The following is a 20,915-nucleotide window of genomic DNA, read 5'->3' as shown; positions in this document are numbered from 1 at the left end:
TTACAATCGTAGCCGCAATGTTCTACACTGCTACCGGCGCCCATCCAATTTCTACATAAATTGTGAGTAGCTCCTCTAAGTGCCGATTGCCACAGGCACGGGGAGTGGTTGACATATAAATGAATGATTACGGAGTTTTTGCAGAAAGGGCCGCTTGTCGTTTATTGGGGGAAGGTAGTAACACTTGGTCTCTGGTGGTACGTTTGCATTACTGCCAGGAATTTTTTTTTTTAAAGCTGTTACCTTTTTCTCGCATATTCCCACATCCGCATTACTGGTAAGGCGTATGATCTACGCGTGTGTCACAGAGCTAACGTGACGCTCGCGCTCGCTACCCGGCACAAAACACCACGGAGAGCGTACGTACCAAGTGCTATATATATATATATATATATATATATATATATATATATATATATATATATATATATATATATCAGCTTAGACGTGCACTTGTAGGGGAAGCATACCCAGGGTCTCAAGTATGCTCATGCACCACTGTTGAAATCACCTCGGTCTACGTAACACATTGCGACGGCAGCTGCTTCGCGGCCACATTATTCCCAAATACACTCGTAAAGCGCCCTCTAACAAATTGTGTGCCTCCACTTGCAGCAGTGAAACATAGCTTGTTGACAATAGCAAGTAGTTAATGATGTCAACGTGCGTCTTCAGATGCACCGTTTGTATTGGTGAACGCCAGCACACGTGGGGATTTCTGATTCCTACCGCGGTCCGGTAATGTTGCTGCGAGGTTGTCGAAGTGCACGGACGGAATTCCATTCCCACCTCACATTACTCATCCCCGCACAGATTCAAGCATTTGCGGGTTAGAACTGCCTAGCATACCGTCGCGGTCGAATGAGCACGCGCCGCCCCTATAGCTGCGAGAGGGATGGGAGAGCGAGGTACCCAGTAATGGCGGAGGTGCAAAAATGGGATCCGGATATGACGTCACGTAAGAACTATCTATGGCAGTAGTAAGAGTCCTTTCAGTCGTGTTGCAGTGACAGGCTTCGTCCAGTGCGGATGCGAGTTATACGAGTCCGTTAGGTTGTGTATACATATGTGTCGCTCCTTTTCCGGTTACGCTCCCTTCTTTATGGCAAGTGGCTTGCTCTCTACGGCCCTGATGCCTCCTTCTTCAGTTAGGCCTGCGGAGGATGTGATGTGATAAACTATAGCCCTGGGAGTGTTAACCGGCGCCTCTCCTTGCTGTGGCGACGGATGTATCATCCGCAGACGTCAGTCACTTAGTGCGTGATCTATAGAAGTGGGCCAATGAACCCTCGTATGCCACGTCAAGGCATCAAGGTTTCCAGAGGAAACACTGTCGCTTGGCAATGAGTGAGACGGACAGGGGGAACTGAGGGGCTCGATGAAGGAACGCGCAGAGGAAATTCACTGTTTTTGATTACTTAACTGTAGAATTGATTGTAGGTCAGGTGGTTAAATCTTAAGATTAACTTCATGGGCTGTATCCACAAAAAAAACTTTTTCCCTGAATTGTTACTAAGAACGAATTCCTGGCAATCCTGACGCTGGGCATAACACTAGCGAATGCGGCCGGCCAATGACAAATATTACTTACGAACGAAAAGCTCTGTGAATTCGGCCCCAGACGACTATCACAAAAGCTCAAAAATTTGGAGCTATTGAAAAGGTGCGTACTTCACATATAATTAAGCACATAAACTGTGATGCTATTGTTTTTTATTTCTTTTTAGATATAGAAGCATGGGAAGGTAGGTCACATCAGAGCCAGCTATAACAAAATATTCCTTACGCAAGAACAACATAGCCGAAAAAGAAAGATCACAATTAAAGAAAACACTATACACACACGAATACAAGCGCACAGATTGTATCAAAAAAAAAGTTCGGCAACACGTTACACTCATGCAACACGCAAAGGAGAAAGCTTGCTGCACACTTGGTAACGCATTCCCGAGTGGCTGCAGACTTCTTGCAAGACATAACGAGCCACAGTGTAAAGTAAACGTGTGGCAAGCCGTTGTCTGCGAGCTTAAGGCCTCCTCCCTACGTTGCCGTCTCGACGTTGTTTATTTCGCAGTTCGGCTTCTTCGGCTCGCATTTCAACGCTTAGCTGCGGCTTCGCGCGCTCGTATAGCGGTGCCAGACTGGCGCCAACGACGTTTCTTTTAGACTTTACATTGCATCCTCTCAGCCGGGGAAAACATCGCTCGCAGTCGAACGCCTTGCTCCCGCCCCCTCTCCAGCCGCTTCTCACGTCGCACGTCATTCCTCGCTGGGCGAGCATCCTCGGCCGTAGCGTACTTCCAAGGGGGGCATACGTTGCTTTGTTTTCGTATAACGTAATTTCGTATATCACAGAATAATCTGCTTGAAAATAGAATTATTTTATCATTTCTAGGGCTCCCTTAGAGTTGGAATATAATACCATCCAGTGCCGATTTCTGTCACTTTCAGCAATAAATCTTGCAGCTTGTAATATTCCAAAAAGCTCTGCTACCGTAAACGATGTCTTATGGGATAGTCGGTAACATTTGTCTACTGTGATGTGATTTTGTTCTGTATATTTTTATCCTTTCACACATTTTTATTGTCATCTTGCGCAAACTACTTTTTTGTCGTCAGCACAGCGTGAAATCTAAATGCAATATTAGCATATTATGGTATTGCAAGTATATCTCAGAACATTGTTAAAGTCGCTGTTGTGAGGGCGTAGAAACTCGCAGAGTCGGCGAGTCGCTGATATTGCCACCTTTTCTTGCCAAACCTCTTTGTAATGTCTTCCATCGAATGAGAGTCCCAGCTTCGGTATCGGACAGTCCTCGGAATGTGCCTCCAGTGAGAAAGGGAGTTTGCTTTCATCAAAATACATTGATCTTAAGAGGAATCGTCTTGCTTTCCGTATGTATGGCCCGTATTCACAAAAGCCTCTTACGCTATAACTGTTCGTAAGACAAAAGTTCACAGAATCCTGATGCTGGACATATTGTTAGCGAAGGCTGCCGGCCAATGGCACAGAGCGCTTGCACACGAGGGGCCTAATTCGCAATGCTTTTCGGTCGTAAGTGCTCTTTGCCATTGTCTGGCGCCGCCTTCGGCAATAAATATGCGGCATCAGGATTGATTGGAAAAGGAACTTACGAACAATTCCAGCGTAAGAGCTTTTGCGATGAGAGCAGCATTCCGGGCAAGTTGGTAATCCATTACTTAAATGATATTGAGCGACAAAAAAACGACACGGACGTGAGAGAAGACGACACACCAAGCGCAAAATGATATTGCGCGACAAAAAAACGACACGGACGTGAGAGAAAACGACACACCAAGCGCTTGGTGTATCGTCTTCTCTCACGTCCGTGTCGTTTTTATGTCGCGCAATATCATTTAAGCCTTCGCGAATGTAAGCTGGAATGTTTTGTTAATTTTTCCGCATGTCTTTAGACAAGTAGACGTGATTGCGTCTTTTCCAGCGCGCTTGTGGTTGTTGATTCCTCGCGCTGAAGAAGCGAGCTCGGCCGTACTGAACGACGAATTCATTCCCTCCTCAACTGGTGGGTTTAGGAAGGCTCATAAACAGAGTGGACACATCAAGGCTCGTATTCACAAAACGTTTTTACGCTTAAAGCGTTCGTTAAAGTTCGTTCGTTAAAGCGTTCGTTAAAGCGATGCAAGACATATTATTAGCGAAGGCGATCAGCCAATTAAAAACAGCACTTACGAACAAGAAGCTTTGCGAATTCGGCCCCTGATGATTATTCATCAATAAGAGAGGGAAATAAGCGCGTCAGCAAGCCGTCACTAGCATTAAGTGACAAAGAAATGTCATTCGTAAATGATAGCATGTATTCGCCACCAAGATTAGAACGTGCAGATGCCTCATTTGGTTGGATGCTCAGATTGCGCCTGTAATGCACGCCTGCTCCTAGGTACCGACTATGATAATTCTGTTCAGATCACAGGCTTACGAGCAGTGTTACCTCCTATCCCTCTTGCTAGTTTATCTCTACTGTGATTACTTTGCACTTAAGGTTCCTGTATAAAATTGTGCGGTTTCGGGCGCATAAACAGTTGCAAGTTGGCGCCCGCATATGTCGTTTGTGTCTTACTACGTCTTCGTCAGCTTAGCGCCGTAACTTTTGTTTTTAAGTCATGAACCAACTAGCTCAGCAACAAGTTTTGTTACAACTCTGTGGCTTACAAAGTTTCACCTGTAGATAGGCTGCCTTCCGGTTTTTAACAAATTGGTGTTATGCTAGGCACGCGAGCAGCACGCAAGAGGCAACAACGTAACTTGTTTGTTCACGTTAGCTCCGTGCTGTGGCCTCCGTCGGAGCTGAGCTTGGATATCTTGAAGGTCGCTAGTGGCTTGTCTTGCCGCCTGATTCGACCACTCGGCGCGCCGAAATTGCCTAAAGGGGTCGAGGTCCGCATGCTAGGTGAGAGTGTCGGGTGAAGGTATGCACCCGGCGAGAGAGATGAAACGGAACTCCATTCCTCAAGGTCTACAGCAGACGGAACCAAACCAATTACTATTACGTTAGTGATATTTCTGATATACCGCAATTATATATTAGTTAGTTATATATTGCAATGGATGTTCTCATTTTAGGGCCATGGTCAGTGAACTCCTGCCCTTGGCCGCTATGAGGGTTCGATGCTTCCGCATCAACCAGCCCACGGTTCGTGGACTACTGCTCTGAGCCACTGCATAGCGCAGTGTGCAGAAGACGCAGTGAAGACTAGCGGGCGCCATTGTGCCAGCTATGCTCTTGCGTATATCCGCGGGTCCCTATGCCGGGACCATTCAAGAAACAAGCACGGCGCGTCCGCGGCTCGCGATTGTGGTTCTCCATCTGGAAGAGGGGCTTTTGTGCGCTTCCAATTAGTGCGCTCGGTCGCGAGCGTCCCTCGCTGAGAATCCTTCGTCTTCTGCTGACCCAATTAACCGCGTGACCACAGTCGTTGGCTCGCGCCGCAGCACGGGCGCTAATTGGCGCCCAGAGATGACTCCCCCGCGAGACAGTCCGGAACAGCGCCACGGCCCTTCTTGTCCAAGCCCGGTTCCGAGCGGCTGCATTCGACGCTGTCCTCGCCGGCGGTGACGGCCTCCAAGAGTGGCTTCGCGGACGACGCTCCGGACTACGCCTTGCTCGTCGAGCTCGCAACGCGCGCGATGGCAGGGACGTCGGCGATTTGTGGTGACTCCACCGTACTGCTTTGCCCGTGCCTCAGTAGAGAATTTCGTTTCTCTTCCCAAGGAGGAAGAAGCCTGTGTTCCAAACTGTGACGTTCGGACCACCTCCGTTAGCATATATAGGCGGCTTCCCTGTCTTTCGAGTGACGAACAAACATCGGCTATAGGCACAACTTCAGGTGTAGTGTTCAAACATAAGATGTCACGGTAAGCTCGATGCTTTGCTTCATGCTTGAGTACCGCGTCGTTCTTCGGTGGCTCCGCTTGGCCCTAACCATTTCGTTGTGGCTATTTAGCATTGCGTTCCTTTCTGCGTTGTGGTAGAACATCTCAAGCCAATGACAAATCAGTCACCAGAAGAGACGAAAGCTCATTACCCAACATGTTCCCAGCAACTTTTCATTGGGTGCTGGCTCCTTGACGGCCTCGAATCATTGGTTTCCTTTCGTCGGGCCACTTCCCGCTTGGATGCGACGACTCGTAGGATAATAAGCAGCGGGCTTATTGAGGATCCCTTTGAGCTTCAGCCAGTGCGTTCCTGGAGTTCTCGCTCCTCGAGTCAGCACCGCTGGTCCGACGCCGACCCCGATCAGGAAATCCGTTCGCGGTAGCAGCGCTGAACTCGTCGGAAGTGCGGCGGTTGCGGTCGCGCGATCCCGGACGCGTCGGCCGTGTCGAGCCGGGCGCCGCCCGCCACCGCGACACCCGGACGCTTTCACCTTCGGCGCGTGGCTCCGGGATGTTGCGCTGCGGCGCCGACCGAGTCGAACGGCGCGTCGTCCGGCGAGGGGTCCGCCAAGCGTGAGAGCCGATCGCCGGTTCAAGGGAACGGGGCCGGCCGCGCGCTCCATCACCGGCCGCCGAAGGCGAGCAACCTGGTCCGCATGCGAGGCCGCCGCGCCCGATTCTCGCGGTCGCCGGCGGACGACGGACAGGCCGGCGTCTGTGGAGCAGCGCAGCAGCAGCGGGTGTCCACGGCGCCCCTCGCGATACCGGCCGAGCTGCACGCCAAAGCTGCCACGCTGCTCAAGTTCGTCAAGACCACCAGGCGAAGCGGCGACAAGATGAAAGGTGAGCTGCAGCGCGTCCCCTCGCGCTGTGCCCGATCGCCCACCAACGCGGAAGCGCGGGTTCTTCGCTCCTTCTCGTTGGCGGCCAAGCGCACTCCGGAATCAAAGCCAGCTTTTCCTGAAATCGCAGTGCGACGCTACTCCGCCGCTGCTCTTAACGTTGCCCGTGCTAAATGGCGAGAGCGCAGTGAACACCAGGAGGTATTGACGGGGTTTTGGATTCAACAGCTACACAGCAAACTATGAAAGACGCCATAGTGGTGCTCTTTAACGTGCGCCTCACTACACGAGAGTTTTTGCATTCAGCCCTTATGAAAACGCCGCCTCCGCGGCCGGGAAGCGAATCCGTGATCTATGGAATCGAAAGTCGGAGCCACTGAGCGGCTGGTGCATACCAGCCTGCTCAGCTTTGTTGTACTTCTCTGACTAGAGCCGGCACATTGCAAATTAGTGCTTTCGTACGAGTTACGTGCAGAAAGTTCAGTGCGCAGTTGATGTATTGGTAGCAAATAGAATTTTTTTTTGCATTTTATAACGTGACATTTTGTCAATATACAGCAACCCACAGTTTCTTTTTTTTTCTTTGCCTGTTTCACCGAACCCGTGTGCAAGTATTCCGTGAAGAATTTCAATAATTTATCTGGCAGCTGCAGCGGGCACCATGGTAACGCTACGAAACGCACGTAATGTGACAACAGCATTCTGAACAAGCGCTCGAGAGATGTACGCGAGAAAGAAAAAAAAAAGGTGAAAAGCGGTGTCGCAGTGCTAGCGGAATGCTCGCTGTACTGTCGTGCAACGTTTTGCATCTGCTTGGTTTGCGCCATGCGCGTTGACACGGTTCTTCTTGACAGAAATACTATATGAGCCATCTGAACAGCAGGACACGTCACATTGGTTCTACCGCTATTTGACAAGCATGCAGACGGCAACGAGTCTTTGTGAAATATACGTTTAGCAGTAATAATCCTTTTGCGGACTTTTCGGCACCTTTTTTCCAAGCCCAAATAATTATTTCCAGCGAATTGTGCATGCTTTATTGATTACGTCATCCCTCAGGAAGTATTCGCTTGTGCCAACTCCAACTTCACTGAAGACATAGGTGTACTATCGGCGTCAAGTGTTTACAGGCTACGAATGGTGCAACAATACCAGGGCGCATCTTGTCGTTCGTAAGGGATCTTTGCCAGTGCTCAGCCCTAATCGCTAATAATATGTCAAGCATCAGGATTTGCTGAAATTTTCTCTTACAGACAACAAGAGGTTTTTGTGAATTCGGGCCCTCGGGCCGAATTCACAATGTTTTGCGTTCTTAAGTGTTCTTTGCCATTGGCCGGTCGCCTTCGCTAACGATATGCCCAGCTTATGATATTTCAGAGTGTTTTCTTGTAAAGAAACTTGGCGTAAGAGCTTTTTGTAAATACGGGCTCGAGGTTCGTATTCACGAAAGAGTTCCCACGCTAGAACTGTTGGAATGGACAAATCCAAGGATATTCGTTATGTTGGAGTTACTACTCTAGCGTAGGCGACCGTCCAGTAGCAAACAGAACTTACGAAAGAAAAGCTTTGCGAATTCAGCCTCAAATATTTTTTTTCGCAATTTATGCCTGGAGAAAAGACTATGCGAGCTAAGCAGAGAGAGAGAGAAGGAAGAGATGGCGGGGAGGTTAACCATACTTTGGCCCCTTTGCTACCGTACACTATAGGTTAGTTACAGGTAGAGGAATGAGCGAAACTTTGAATCCTCAAGACTGCCCAAACATCTACCTTTCACGCTTCCAGCATATTAAAGCATTCAGGAGCCATTTCACTCTGTGAAGGTGGATGACCAGTGAAGCTGTAGCACATCGCACAGGGGTACATGTATTATTTGTATGGGTACATGTATATGCAGACAGTGGCACATGTATTTATTTTCATCATTTGGTAATTGCAGTGACGATCGTTTTGTAAGTACTGTGATATACACTGATTGGTTCAGTTATAACCTTAGAGAAATTCTTTGCCGAAGTTAAACCTATATATGACCATTGTTGAGCAGTTGAGTTACTTGGATTGATGTGGCACTTCAAACCGAACTCTTCTAGCATATTGAGTAAACCATTTCTTTTCTGGTTTTGAAATGTCCACATTGAAGTATCCAACGATGATCACAGGTACAGTGTCATCAGAGCTAACCCACGCAAAGCGCGTGGTCATGAGCTTCTCGATATCACACTTGGGTTTGCCTGGAGATATACACGCCGTGCATATCACAATTCCGTCTTTCCTTGGTACGGAACAGACATCCCCATAGTACGTGGCATTGTCCTCTTGCGAGTCAAAGGTTTGTGGTTGTACATACATTTTGTTCTTTGCATATGTGGCAACGCCTCCTGCTTGTGAGTCCATGTGCTGTTCACAGACGATTCCAGTATACCCATCGACTTGGAACAATGCAGCTTGACTAATTTATTTCATTATTATTATTATTATTATTATTATTATTATTATTATTATTATTATTATTATTATTATTATTATTATTATTATTATTATTATTATTATTATTATTATTATTATTATTATTATTATTATTATTATTGGCGGAGTGCTTGAAGCCTGCTTCACCTCCGCCGCAGGTCGACCCCATATTACACTATCTCCGGGATCGGCCATGTTCACCTTATTTTATTGCTGACGCATAAACACGACAAATACATGGAAATCATGATATGTTTATTTCATTTATTATTATTCATTATCATTGTTACTGGGGCGGAGTGTTTGAAGCCTTCTTCCGCTCCGCCGCGGGTCAGCCCGGTATCGCACGACCTTCGGGATCGGCCCACGCTGACCTTTTTTTTATTGTTGACGCAGGGACACGAAGCATACATGGAACCCTAGCCATATACAGCTTCGCTCTAAAACTGTTGGCGGTGGTAGCTGTACAAGGGAATAGTAGCGTTCCGCCGCGGCGACATACGAAAGCATCGTGAGGCGTATTAGCTTTTGCGCGGCGGCCATTCCCGTGGCAACGTCCGCCCAAGCGGAAGTGTGCCTGAAGCGCTCCCCGCTTGTTGCGAAACGCAGGGACGCATTGCAGCCGCTTTCTTGACGGCTCGGTCATGAGTGGCCGGCGTCGTTAGACGGCCAGCGGGCCGCATTCCGCGCGCGCGAGATGCGGGCAGGATTACGGGAGAGTGGGCCGCCGCCCTTTTCGTGTGTACTACGGCGGCGAAGGACGGCGGCGCCGATATTGCACAGCGCTGCGGGCGTGCTGGACGCATTCGCGCGCTCTCTCCTTCGGCGGAGAGCATCCGCGCCCACATTAGGGCAGAACGGGGCTCGATCGCCTTGCTTTACCGCTCGGCCTGTGACGATAGAGCGCAGCGGGCGATGGCCTACAATCTCTCTTGTATACACTCGCCGACCATTGAGCAGGTGTTGCGCATTTGCCCTCAATATGGCGCGATTTGTTCTCGATCCGACCTTTCCCTCAACGCTGTGTTAAACTCAGTTTTCAGAGGAGACGACCCTACGACTGCTGGCGTAGTGTAGACATAAAGTTTAAGACCTTACGTAGTTGAGCGGGCTGCTCGCTCAGGGAACTAGACTTTACCGGTTGATCATTCGAGCTCCACGAAGAGTCCTGATTATGCGAACGATCCGCTTAGTTGTAATGTAATGATATAAACTTTCTAACGTTATGAATACTAGGATGTGAAGATGGTTTTACTATAATTATGACAATGGCTGCTCGGTATTCGAAACTATTCGATGTTCGATTAGAATCTATTCTCTTCTGGCCGTCTTCAATTCCTATTCAATTCGGTGTCAGAAATTATTATTCGCGCACCCTTAAAGAATACGTATATCTTAATTAAGATGCTCGGTGTATGCTAGTTAGATTCTACTGTAAGTTTCTAAAGACGTACGTCAATGAGTGAGAAAGTAGGCAACAATTAAAAGTTAAACAATTCAACAAGATTAACAATTAAATCATTTCTGATTCTTATTCTTAAGGTCTCTCAAGATATTTCAGAAGCACCGTTGCGTCATAAACTTTGGTACTTATGGGGAGACTTATTTATTTAGTTATTTCTTTAAAGATACCTAACAAGCACTTAGAGGCATTGTGTAAGGGGGGAGAGTACACTCAAAGATTATACAATAATTAGAATAAATATGTGAATACATATACAAAAAGGACACTGTAAGAAATGCGCTAACATACGGTAATGTGGTGTTGAAATTGTACGAAGGACAAACCAAATACTTTTGCACGCGAGAGGTCAGTGAACAAGAAACTTTCACAAAGTAAAATATAACCAATAGAATTACAGAGAGCGTGGGACAATATTTGGTAATAACAAAACAGTATTTCAGGGCTAATAGAAGAATAATAACGGAAAACTCAATAAAAAATAACACGTTAGGTTATGTAGAGTTTGAAAAATGTATACTCATATCAAAAGCGGTTCAAAACTGCGTTTAAAACGGGTGTCAATACACCCCACTGAGTCTTCAAAAAAATAGAAGCGTGAAATGCAAGTTTGTTTCTTTGGTTCCGGTAGCCAGGAAGATAGAGAGAGAAAGCTCTAATAGTAACTGGAAAGGGTGACCTATATACAGACAGGCTTTGCATGCTATGCTCCCAGTGTTATAATGAGGAGCGAAAGAAAGAGAGAGAAAAGAAAAATAAAAGTTTCGCTGGAGGTGTGTATCTGGCAAGAAACATGCTTATAAGTGCGAAATTTAAAGCACAGGCAGGACACCGCCACTGTCCAAGAACGTCCCGCCGCTCAAGCACACACACAGCAAGGTAAGGTCAGACGACCGTCCACGTGACTTCATCGCGAACCTTACGTGTAGTACCACTCAGCTCTGCAGCAGTACTCAAGCTTCGGAAAGCAAGGACATCTGACCTCAAGTCTTGCTTTCTCGAGAGTGGGTTACTGCATGTACAAACAGCGCAAGAAAACGTGTGTGTGTGTTCACTTGAAACACTTCACTGCAGATGAATCGCATGTGCAGAGAATGAATTCACTGCATCATGTGCGAAAATACTAATGTAATCAATTCACTAATTCAGCTCATTAAATTACTCGTACTTTCAAACTTTACGGCGCATGTTTATAGCAAAGTTGAAGGAAGTCGTCTTAAAAGGCTTGTTTCTTTTTTCTATATTTCAAAATGGCCTCATTTCAAAATAACTGGCGCCAAATTGTTGTTCACCTGATTAAGAACGCGGCACCGAACATGGCACAGGAAGGGGTGCAGCGCGAGCCGTGCGGGCGTAATCAGGTAATTGAATGACTAATTTGACGCCATGGCAGTTAGCTCGGTCTACATGCTCATTTTGAAATGTTAAAACACGAAACTAGCGTTTTACGACGATTTCTTTGAACTTTTTAATATAAACATGCGCCGTAAAGTGTATAACTAACACTTCAATTAATGTAATTAGTTTTATTAGTGAATAAGTAGCTTTCTTTTTTTTTCAAATGATGTTCTCCTGGGCAAATAATACATCTGTAGTGACGTGATTGTAGTAAATCTTGTATGCTTTTCTTTAAGTGTTTGAAGTAAAACACAGACACACACGCGCACACGCACACACACCATGTATAACAGTCAATACTCAAGAAGTAACAAGGATGGAGGAAACAAAATATGGTTACTGCAGTAAGGTCTCGTAAGCTTCACAGATGGCTTGATGGGGGGGTGGGGGTCCATGTATAGTATTCAAAACCATAAAGACCCTGTGCTATCTGGCCATCTTACAGGCTTGCTTTTTTGGGCAGTTCCTGAGATATATACTGCTCTCTCCTTGGCAGTCAGGTACGAAGTACTGATGGATGTTCCGTCGAAGTAAGAAGCATCTATTCAGTCCGTGTATAGTGTATATTTCCGAAATAATGACGGCTGATTCGGACGAAACATCTAAGGTAACAGTGCGACGATTAAACGCTGGAAAATACGTAGTACGCGTATTTTGTACAGTTGAAACTATAGAAGCGTATAGGCTCAGTGGCGGACGGATGGTGCGGTATTTCTACTTGATATTCGAACACATCCATTGTTTTCTACTACAAAACACACGCAGATACAACGCACTGTTCCAACATTGCATCATTCGCGTCATTCAGATAAATGACGCGAAGCTTCCTTGAGCTAGCGAGGTAGCAGCAGCAGCGGATGACCCGCCATGGTCTCGCCACCTGTATACAGCTCTGTATGAGAAGTGCGATAGAGATGTTTGTCGAAGGAAGAACGCTAATGAAATGTGTATGAACAGAGAACACATATCTGAATACATTTAACGACTCTATACTCCTTATGTCACAATTGCGTATGCCCATCCATTCTCAGGAATTTGACAAGAATGGGTACATACCCAGTGGAACAAAAATGGAGTTGCTTCACTTCAGAAGCGCTCAAATATGTGGCCTCTGGCGTGCCCTACTGCTCTCCTAAATGATTCGTCGATGCAGGAGAAAGCGGGAGAGATTAGAAAAATTCTCACTTTAATGAGAAGCTGTAGATGTTAGCCTGGCTGGTGGTCTGGCATGCGACAGCAGGCGTTGAGTGAAAACCTAAGTGAGGTGACACAGATAGACATCTGGAGGGCTGCAAACGCTAGTGTTTTTTGTAGCATCGAAAAAATAACGTTAGCTCAGGTCTAGGGTGGGGTGGTATTAGCACTTTTGGGCAAGGCTACACCACAGCGCACGGCAATGGGCCGGATGTAATAATTACGCAGGTCCAACGCACATGTTGGAATGCTTCGTTGAAGTGGCTAATGAGATGCTACAAATTTGCCCGTTTCATTCCTGCGTCTTTGGCGCAAAGGAAGCAACTCGCGCGCATGTGCTCTCGCGCACCCCTGGTACGCAGTGTGGCAAATCTTACGTTTGCTTATATTTTATAATTTCTTTTTATTTATTTCAAATGTGCCGGACGCTTCTTGATCGACGCCCCGTCGTCCGCATGTGCCATAATATGGAAATCATAATCATCATCAACACGCGGCAATCATCTCAAATAGCTAGTTGGCGCTGGCACGATACGTATCGCACGCGCATTTCTTGGCTATACGCCGTTGCATGGAAACCATCATAATCAACACGTGACGATCATCCGAAGAAACTAGTTGCTGTTGTCACGCGTGAAGCATACCTGTGATTATCTACAAATGACTTTTTTTAAAAAGGATCTCGATGTGAATCCTCATACGACGCACCCCTCGACGTTCTACTCACGTCACGCGCAGTGCAGCTGCTCCTCGTCGCCCGCAGGCTGGCTGACGTACGCAGAACGTCGCCTCGAGGGGCGCGGCTATGTCGCAGTTTCGCTTTCGCGCTCTCCGATCGCTGAAATTCGTCGTGCCGCAGTTCTGTAGCTTATTGCATTTTCCCAGATCCAAAAGTTGACACGGCTTGCACGGAAAGCTTGCTTGAATTTCCCACTTACGATGAACCCGCCGAAACTAAAAGCTCAAAGTAAATAATGCATTTTCGCTAATTAACGACTCGTTGCCACGTATAACATCGGGTAGAATTTTTTTTTCTTAAGAACAAATCTATCGTAAGAGGTTTTTGTACATGCAGTCCCGGGTTGGCCGAAAGGCATGCTCTCGTTTATCTCTGGAGGCTGATGTATACATATACCTCGCGTTTATGGATCGCCGAACTTACTTAGACACCACGGTAAGGTGAAGGATTCACCTTTCCATGGTTTGGCCCACTTTGTGGGTGCTGGTTGCTGCTGCCTCGCCAATTATACTACAACTGGGATGTGTGAACGTTCTTGGCAGATATACCCCAAAATGGGTACGTACCACTGGTAAATGCCCGAATAGACAAGCAGTGAAGAAGTCGCCTACAGAGAAGTGAAAAAGTCGGTATCAAAAGCCGCCGAGTGTGGAGAGCGAACAAGTCAGCAACGAAAGGAGCCGAGTGGGGAGAAAGAAGTTAAGTGAACGAAATCAGAGCACAGCATGTATAGATCTAGAAGCGTTGAGCTACATAGAAGGGAAGAAGTGAAGACATGTTGATGTTTAAAAGGGTTCAACATTAACATCAACTATTTCAGGGGCCCTATAACGTAAAACTATTCCAATATATTTTTGTTCCAATCTCCTGACGTCAAATTTTCGTAACCGCCAATGCAAGCACCGGGCGGTCACCCGCAGGGTTGTCGGAACAGACCAGTCAGGCGCTGTCCTCGTTCATAGGAGGTAAGTTTTGTTTGCTTGAAAAACGAATAACATTGCCTACACTCAAGGGCTTGTCTTATCTATTTGGCTGACAAGATGCGAGGAGCACGCTCAAGCGGAGAGGGATTCAATAGGGCCGAGCCGCTGCACTGAACATCGATAACCGGATCAAGAAGGTGGTGCCGGCGTCTGCGATTTCTCCGCTTTCCCTTGCTTACCTTGCGGGGGCTGGTCGAAAATCGCGGCGGCATGCAACGGAAGCTTAAGAATGACGCTAAAACGGATCCTCAGCAAAGAAGAGTTGGCAGAATGAGGTCGAAAACGTGCCGAAAGTGCTCCAAAACGTTACATGGCCACACAAGAAGTTTTATTATACGAAAATGAACCCATGCTATCCGGCAGGTGCGAGTAGCAAGCGCCTGAGCGACCGGCGGCAGCCATCTTTTATTCCTTTCGGAACGGGGCAGCCTGCGTCTATTCAGAAGAAAATTCAGTTTTGTTCGGCATGTTAATGCATCTTTACTGCGTACACGACACTTTGACGAGGTGAGTTTTTGCGGTTTTGTGACGTCGCGAGACAGGCAGGTGAAGTGGGTGCAGCCCGAAGACTTTTGACCAATAGCCGGGGGCTAATGGCGAAAAGGAGAAGAATCAGAAATAACTATGTTTCTTTTTTCGGTCAAATCATGCATAATCAGTCTGTACACGTCATATCAGATGGGGAGCTTTCGCGGTTTTCGTGACGTCGCGTGACAGACAGGTGAAGTGATGTGGTTCAAAAATGTTTTTGACCAATCGCGGAGGGCTTATTACAGAACTGGAATAGAAAAGTTTGGAATAGTTTTACGTTATAGCGCCCCAGTAAACGCCCAAGACAGCATCGCTTATAACCGATTCAGGCATATGCGCGGAATCCGCCAATTTTGTTTCCCCCTTGTTAAGCACAATTTGACGTTGTTCAATATTACGTCACCTTAAGAAGATTTCAGTACTGCCACCGTAAGAATTACACGTCACATACCACACCTAGTTACTGAAATGTAACTAGGGCCGCGCATTGTTGATTGCTCGTAGAAGCAATACGAAGCTTGCTTTTCTCTATCCGTCATTTGACGTCATGCTACACTTCTGGCTAACCACCCCGTGCCCCAAGTGCTCTCACTGTGGATCACAGAGGCCCGGCGAGAGCGGCTCCGCGTTCCACGCCGATTGCACATGGCACGCAACGTGCCATCAAGACTGGCGGCTGTTATCCTTTCGTAATCGGGCTCCCGCAGCAGTTCGGAGTGCGCGGTCGCGGGTCAATGGCCGCTCGCTGCCCCTCCCTTGAGGCTTGCCTGGAGAAGCCCCTGTCAATCAGGCAGTGGCGCTGGCGAGAACGCCTTCCTACTTGCTGCAGCGGACACCTGAACGCCATATCGCCAGCGACATCACCCGTCGCCTCGCGCGCGCCATGTGTGTTTTTCCCACCGCATACGTCAGTGCACGATGGCTTGCTCCAGAGCCTCCAGAGTTTGTGATGCGGCGAAATCGAGTGTTTGTTTCGTTGCTTTTTCAGGACTGCTTGAGTGGTATGATGGATCTTTTGTATTGGAATCGGGGGAAATAAAATGGCAAGGTTCAAAAGGCTGCGGGTGTCGTGGCTTTCTTATTCTTTCAAGAGTCAATCTACTGTTTATTATTGAGCAAAATGACCTCAGCAGGCCGTTTACATATAATCGATTATATTTTTCCTTCGTTTGTACAAGTCTATTTCTGACATGCATAATTATAACCTAACAGAGAGGCGGAGGCGTTTCGTTACCTCGATCAAAGCCTACTTGAACAACATAAGGTAAGGATGCAATTACAGAAGAATGTAGCGCGTGAAGTCATCAAAGGGAGTCCACCAGGAAGGTTTGTGCGCAAGCATGCGAGTGACACCGAATGTCTCTGCGTTTCTTGGCCGCCCTTTAACACCTCAATATTGCAAGAATTGATTGATTGATTGATTGATTGATTGATTGATTGATTGATTGATTGATTGATTGATTGATTGATTGATTGATTGATTGATTGATTGATTGATTGATTGATTGATTGATTGATTGATTGATTGATTGATTGATTGATTGATTGATTGATTGATTGATTGATTGATTGATTGATTGATTGATTGATTGATTGATTGATTCCAATTACTACTGATGGCATTGCATAGCCTCATTTTCACAGAGGGACAGTCGAAAAGAAAACGTACTCAGGCGCACACACATACACACACGCGCTCGAGCTCACACACACACATACACTTCAGATTCGGCGGTCTAGTGCAGCCGAACACGCAGAACGAACGCAAGCAGATGGACGTCTCTTTCACGACAGTTTATGAAGTGATCCTGTTTTGTAAAGTGGTGATACAAAAATAAATATTCAAATCTAATGCAAACAAGGGCTTCATATCTCAGCGCAGAAGCGCGGGAAATGTTTGCGTTCCGGGAAGTGTGGGTATAGAGCCAACGCGACCATATAAGCGACTGCCTGCACAACATATCAAATCCATTTGCATGCGCTAACAGGCAGGAATGAAAATAAATAAGGGAGAATGAGAGATGCATGCGGACTAATGGTGTCGGGAAACCCCACGCACTTTGAGCCTGCTGCTTACATGCACTCTCTACTTGCACTTCCTGAAAGTAATTAAATGTATTCTAAAACTGGTGCAGCGCAACATAGAAAGGAAGAAACAGGCCGGCTCGGCCTGTTTCTTCCTACCTATGTTGCGCTGTACCAGTTTTAGAATGCAATACCAACTCGCCCAATCCTCAACCCTAGTAATCAAATGTACGTGTGTGCCTCTCCTTCTCTCTACTGTTACGTTAGTGTTAATATTACTTAACGAGCGTTTCACCAAAAATGAACTACTGAATAAAACGTGATTTTGTTTTGACATCAGGGGCAGGTTACTGAATCTCAACTATACGTCGCACTGATGAATGGTGGGGAGTCCGAAACTTGCATTGTCGCAGTTCCATTACGCCCAGGAAAAAACAGTGCCGATTCTGTTACCATTATTTCTGCAAATAACCTTGCGCATTCAGGGTGATTGTATTCCAAATTATTGAGAAAAAAATACAATTTATGATACCGGTTGTACCGAAATGGTAGGGATTAGGCCCGGTTTTCTTCATTTCGGTACACCGGTCATGTCTTGCACGCCGTCAGTTTTTCAGGCACCTTCGTTGGGTGCACATCGTTGCTGAACAGTCAGCGTTGGAGCAAACACGTTAAAAAGCGGCGTCCCTTGTGGGTTTCTTGAGCAACTGTGTGTACTTTACAGTGTCGAAGCGGCAGCCTCAGAACAACGGGCAGCACATGATACGCCGCGTCTACGGGTGTCCACTAGAGTCACGGCCGAGAGACATATACACGTACTGTCTTTTTTTTTTTCTTTTCTCACATCTGAGCCGTTGTGCGGGGCGCTCAGGCGGGGATGTCAATGGACCGTAGACGGGATGTGGCGGCAGCGTTCTGGCACACACACGTGCGCGTCACGCGCGTGCAGATACTGGGTCGCCCGCGGATGTCCGCGTAAGCAGTGAAGAAACTCGGGATGTGCGCGTAAACGGGTGCACTGTCAAGACTGGCTGAAGTTATCAGCCTGTATATTCTTGACCTTCATCGTTGGGCGGCATAGCTCGTTCGAGTGAAATTACTTTGGTAATGGCGCAACTTTTTCATGGCATCTTCGCTTCAATAATAGACCAAGTTCGATTTTAGCGACGAAACAAAAGACATGACCTCACACTTTCTATGTCGTAAATCCACCCTACAGTGTGTCTTGTGACAATGGATCCTTACAGAATTATTCGTGCAACAACTTATTCGTAAAAAGTCTGAGGCGCCTACTGCGAATCATCATTGTAAATGGCCGCTTTCTTCTACTCTGTATAGAGATGCTGACCTTAGTGAGGAAGCCTGGCACAAGCAAGAACACGCACGTGGGAGCGCGGTATTTGGTTGCTCGCACTCTCGTGCGTAGCGACTGCTTGTACAAGCACCGGCGTACGCCGGTGGCCGAAGAGACAGGCCTGCAAGACAATGCAGCCCAGCTAGGGACGTGTGGAGGTGGGCTCCCTCCGGACAAAAGCCCCGTCCACCGTCGCCCAGCGCTGCTCGCGTTTGGGGCAGTAGCCCTTTGTCAACAGGCGTGCCACTGCCCGAAGCCAGTTGCGACGACGGAGGCGAACGCGCCCATACATGAAAGGCACCCGTCACGGTGACTCAACGGCGTTCTCTTGCCGTGCATGAGGTCGCGGGCTCGACCGTCGGCCTCGCGGCAGCATACTGCCCTTGGGTTCGTACAAAGGAACACTCGTTGAAGAGTTACAAGGTAGTTACGAGGCATTCCCCGCTACCATCGTGTCCCTCACAGGACACAGCCCGACATTTGAACATTAAGTTAAATAAACATTCATTCATTCATTTCAACAATCACCCACCATACAATACAAGAGCCATACAATATTCGCCGCATCTTTTGCACTTCCATAATAATAATTTTATCGTGAGCAACTCTTTCATACTCCATGAAACTGCTACTCGTGATGCTTTCACGTCCGTCTCTTGAGCATGGAACACTGCAGATTAAATTGACTAACAAACTAAAGCAGCATGCACAGCAAAATTCTGTTAGTTAATAAATAATGCGGAAAATAACAAGGCTGACTGGGCACGATCTGCTTCGAGTTATTTGACTAAATCGTGCCGGTTGCAAGCTGTCTTTCTCCCTATGTGAGCAACTGTCGTCACGTCCACCGCTAATTTATTGAAACATTGCGTACATCGAGGTTTTTCCCCGTTCTGTAGACCTCTTTCTAAAGAGAGTTCATTGCAATACGCCATTTTATACGGGTACCATACGCTGTTTGGCTATGATGATGCGATATCAGTATAGGCTTTTGTATTTCTTCACCGACCGGATATAAATGGATGTGCTATGATGGTATGGTGCTGCGAAGGCAGATAGCCTTGCCTGGTTCAAAAATGCACCACGAAAAAAAAAAAACTAACAGCACATATTTGCGAAGTCCATATAAAATACTCTTCGTAGTATATTTTGCTATAATAAACAACACTAAGTTCGTGGAACATGCCATCGAGCAAAGAAGCAAAGCCCATACACTTAAAGAGGCACTAAGTGTAACGCAAACTTAGTTTGGTGGGGTCTTTCGTTTGTTCGTTTGTTTGTTTACTTCGTTTCAAGATTCAGTTTGGCCATTTATTTGGCGCAGAAAAAGGTTTATTTCTAGCAAAAAAAAAAATTCGGCAGCATGTTACACTCCTGTAACACGTGAAGGCGAAAGCTTGCTGTAAACTTGGTAACGCGCCGTCTCGCATCGTCGCGTTGCTGCTTTCGCAGTTAGGCTCGTTTTCGATGCTTAGCTGCGGCTTCGTGCGTTCGCGCCAACGACGTTTCTCTTCGACTTTACGCTGCATCCTCTCAGCAGAGGATTGAAACGTGTGCTGTTCTGTGTATTGTATGGGTGATTTCAATGAATGTATGCACTGCTCGCTTCACTTTGCTGAGCGCTTGTAGGCTCAGCCTTGCGGGGTACGAACCATTGTATTTTCTGCTTGCTCACGGGGGTATGAGCCAATGAGAAGGTCACGTGTTTTTTTTAGTTTTGTTTTGCATACTCGACTAGACACCACGTTTCTGTTCGTTGTATGCGTGATTCCAATGAATGTATGCACTGTACGCTTCACTTTTCTAAGGGCTTGTAGCCTCGGCATTGCGAGAGGGATGAGCCATTGCATTTTGTACTTGCTTAGGGGTCATGAGCCATTGCTCATGATGATAGTCTTTGTACCATTGGACGGGACAACGCATTTTTCTTTCAAGCTCATCGGGGGTCGTCATCATCATCATCATCATCATCATCATCAGCGTGGTTACGCCAACTGCAGGGCAAAGGCCTCTGCCATACTTCTCCAACTACCCCGGTCATGTACTAATTGTGGCCATGTTGTCCCTGCAAACTTCTTAATCTCATCCGCCCACCTAACTTTCTGCCGCCCCCTGCTACGCTTCCCTTTCCTTGGAATCCAGTCCGTAACCCTTAATGACCATCGGTTATCTTCCCTCCTCATTACATGTCCAGCCCATGCCCATTTCTTTTTCTTGATTTCAACTAAGATGTCATTTACCCGCGTTTTTTCCCTCACCCAATCTGCTCTTTTCTTATCCCTTAAAGTTACACCCATCATTCTTCTTTCCATAGCTCGTTGCGTCGTCCTCAATTTAAGTAGAACCCTTTTCGTAAGCCTCCAGGTTTCTGCCCCGTACGTGAGTACTGGTAAGACACAGCTATTATAGACTTTTCTATTGAGGGATAATGGCAACCTGCTGTTCATGATCTGAGAATGCCTGCCAAACGCACCCCAGCCCATTCTTATTCTTCTGATTATTTCAGTC

General features: G+C 46.9%; 2 protein-coding genes across 7 annotated transcripts in view; one reads left to right on the top strand and one right to left on the bottom strand.

Moving 5' to 3' along the window:
- LOC135916335 (heat shock 70 kDa protein 12A-like) overlaps nucleotides 1-20,915 on the top strand; it is a 184,703-nt gene that overhangs the window by 50,047 nt on the left and 113,741 nt on the right. The window contains exon 1 of one of the 4 annotated variants that reach the window (XM_065449709.1): nucleotides 5,814-6,259. The exons of the other annotated variants lie outside the window; for them this stretch is intronic. Coding sequence (XP_065305781.1) covers nucleotides 6,073-6,259 — 187 coding nt within the window. The 5' untranslated portion in view covers nucleotides 5,814-6,072. Of the gene's footprint in view, nucleotides 1-5,813; nucleotides 6,260-20,915 lie in introns of those variants that run through there. 4 annotated transcript variants of the gene reach the window in all.
- LOC135915289 (uncharacterized) overlaps nucleotides 1-20,915 on the bottom strand; it is a 223,993-nt gene that overhangs the window by 190,446 nt on the left and 12,632 nt on the right. The gene's annotated exons all lie outside the window — the stretch shown is intronic.

The sequence above is a fragment of the Dermacentor albipictus genome, chromosome 1, assembly GCF_038994185.2.
Source record: "Dermacentor albipictus isolate Rhodes 1998 colony chromosome 1, USDA_Dalb.pri_finalv2, whole genome shotgun sequence".
Taxonomy (NCBI): Eukaryota; Metazoa; Arthropoda; class Arachnida; order Ixodida; family Ixodidae; genus Dermacentor; species Dermacentor albipictus.
This window is presented reverse-complemented; position numbering and strand designations above follow the sequence as displayed.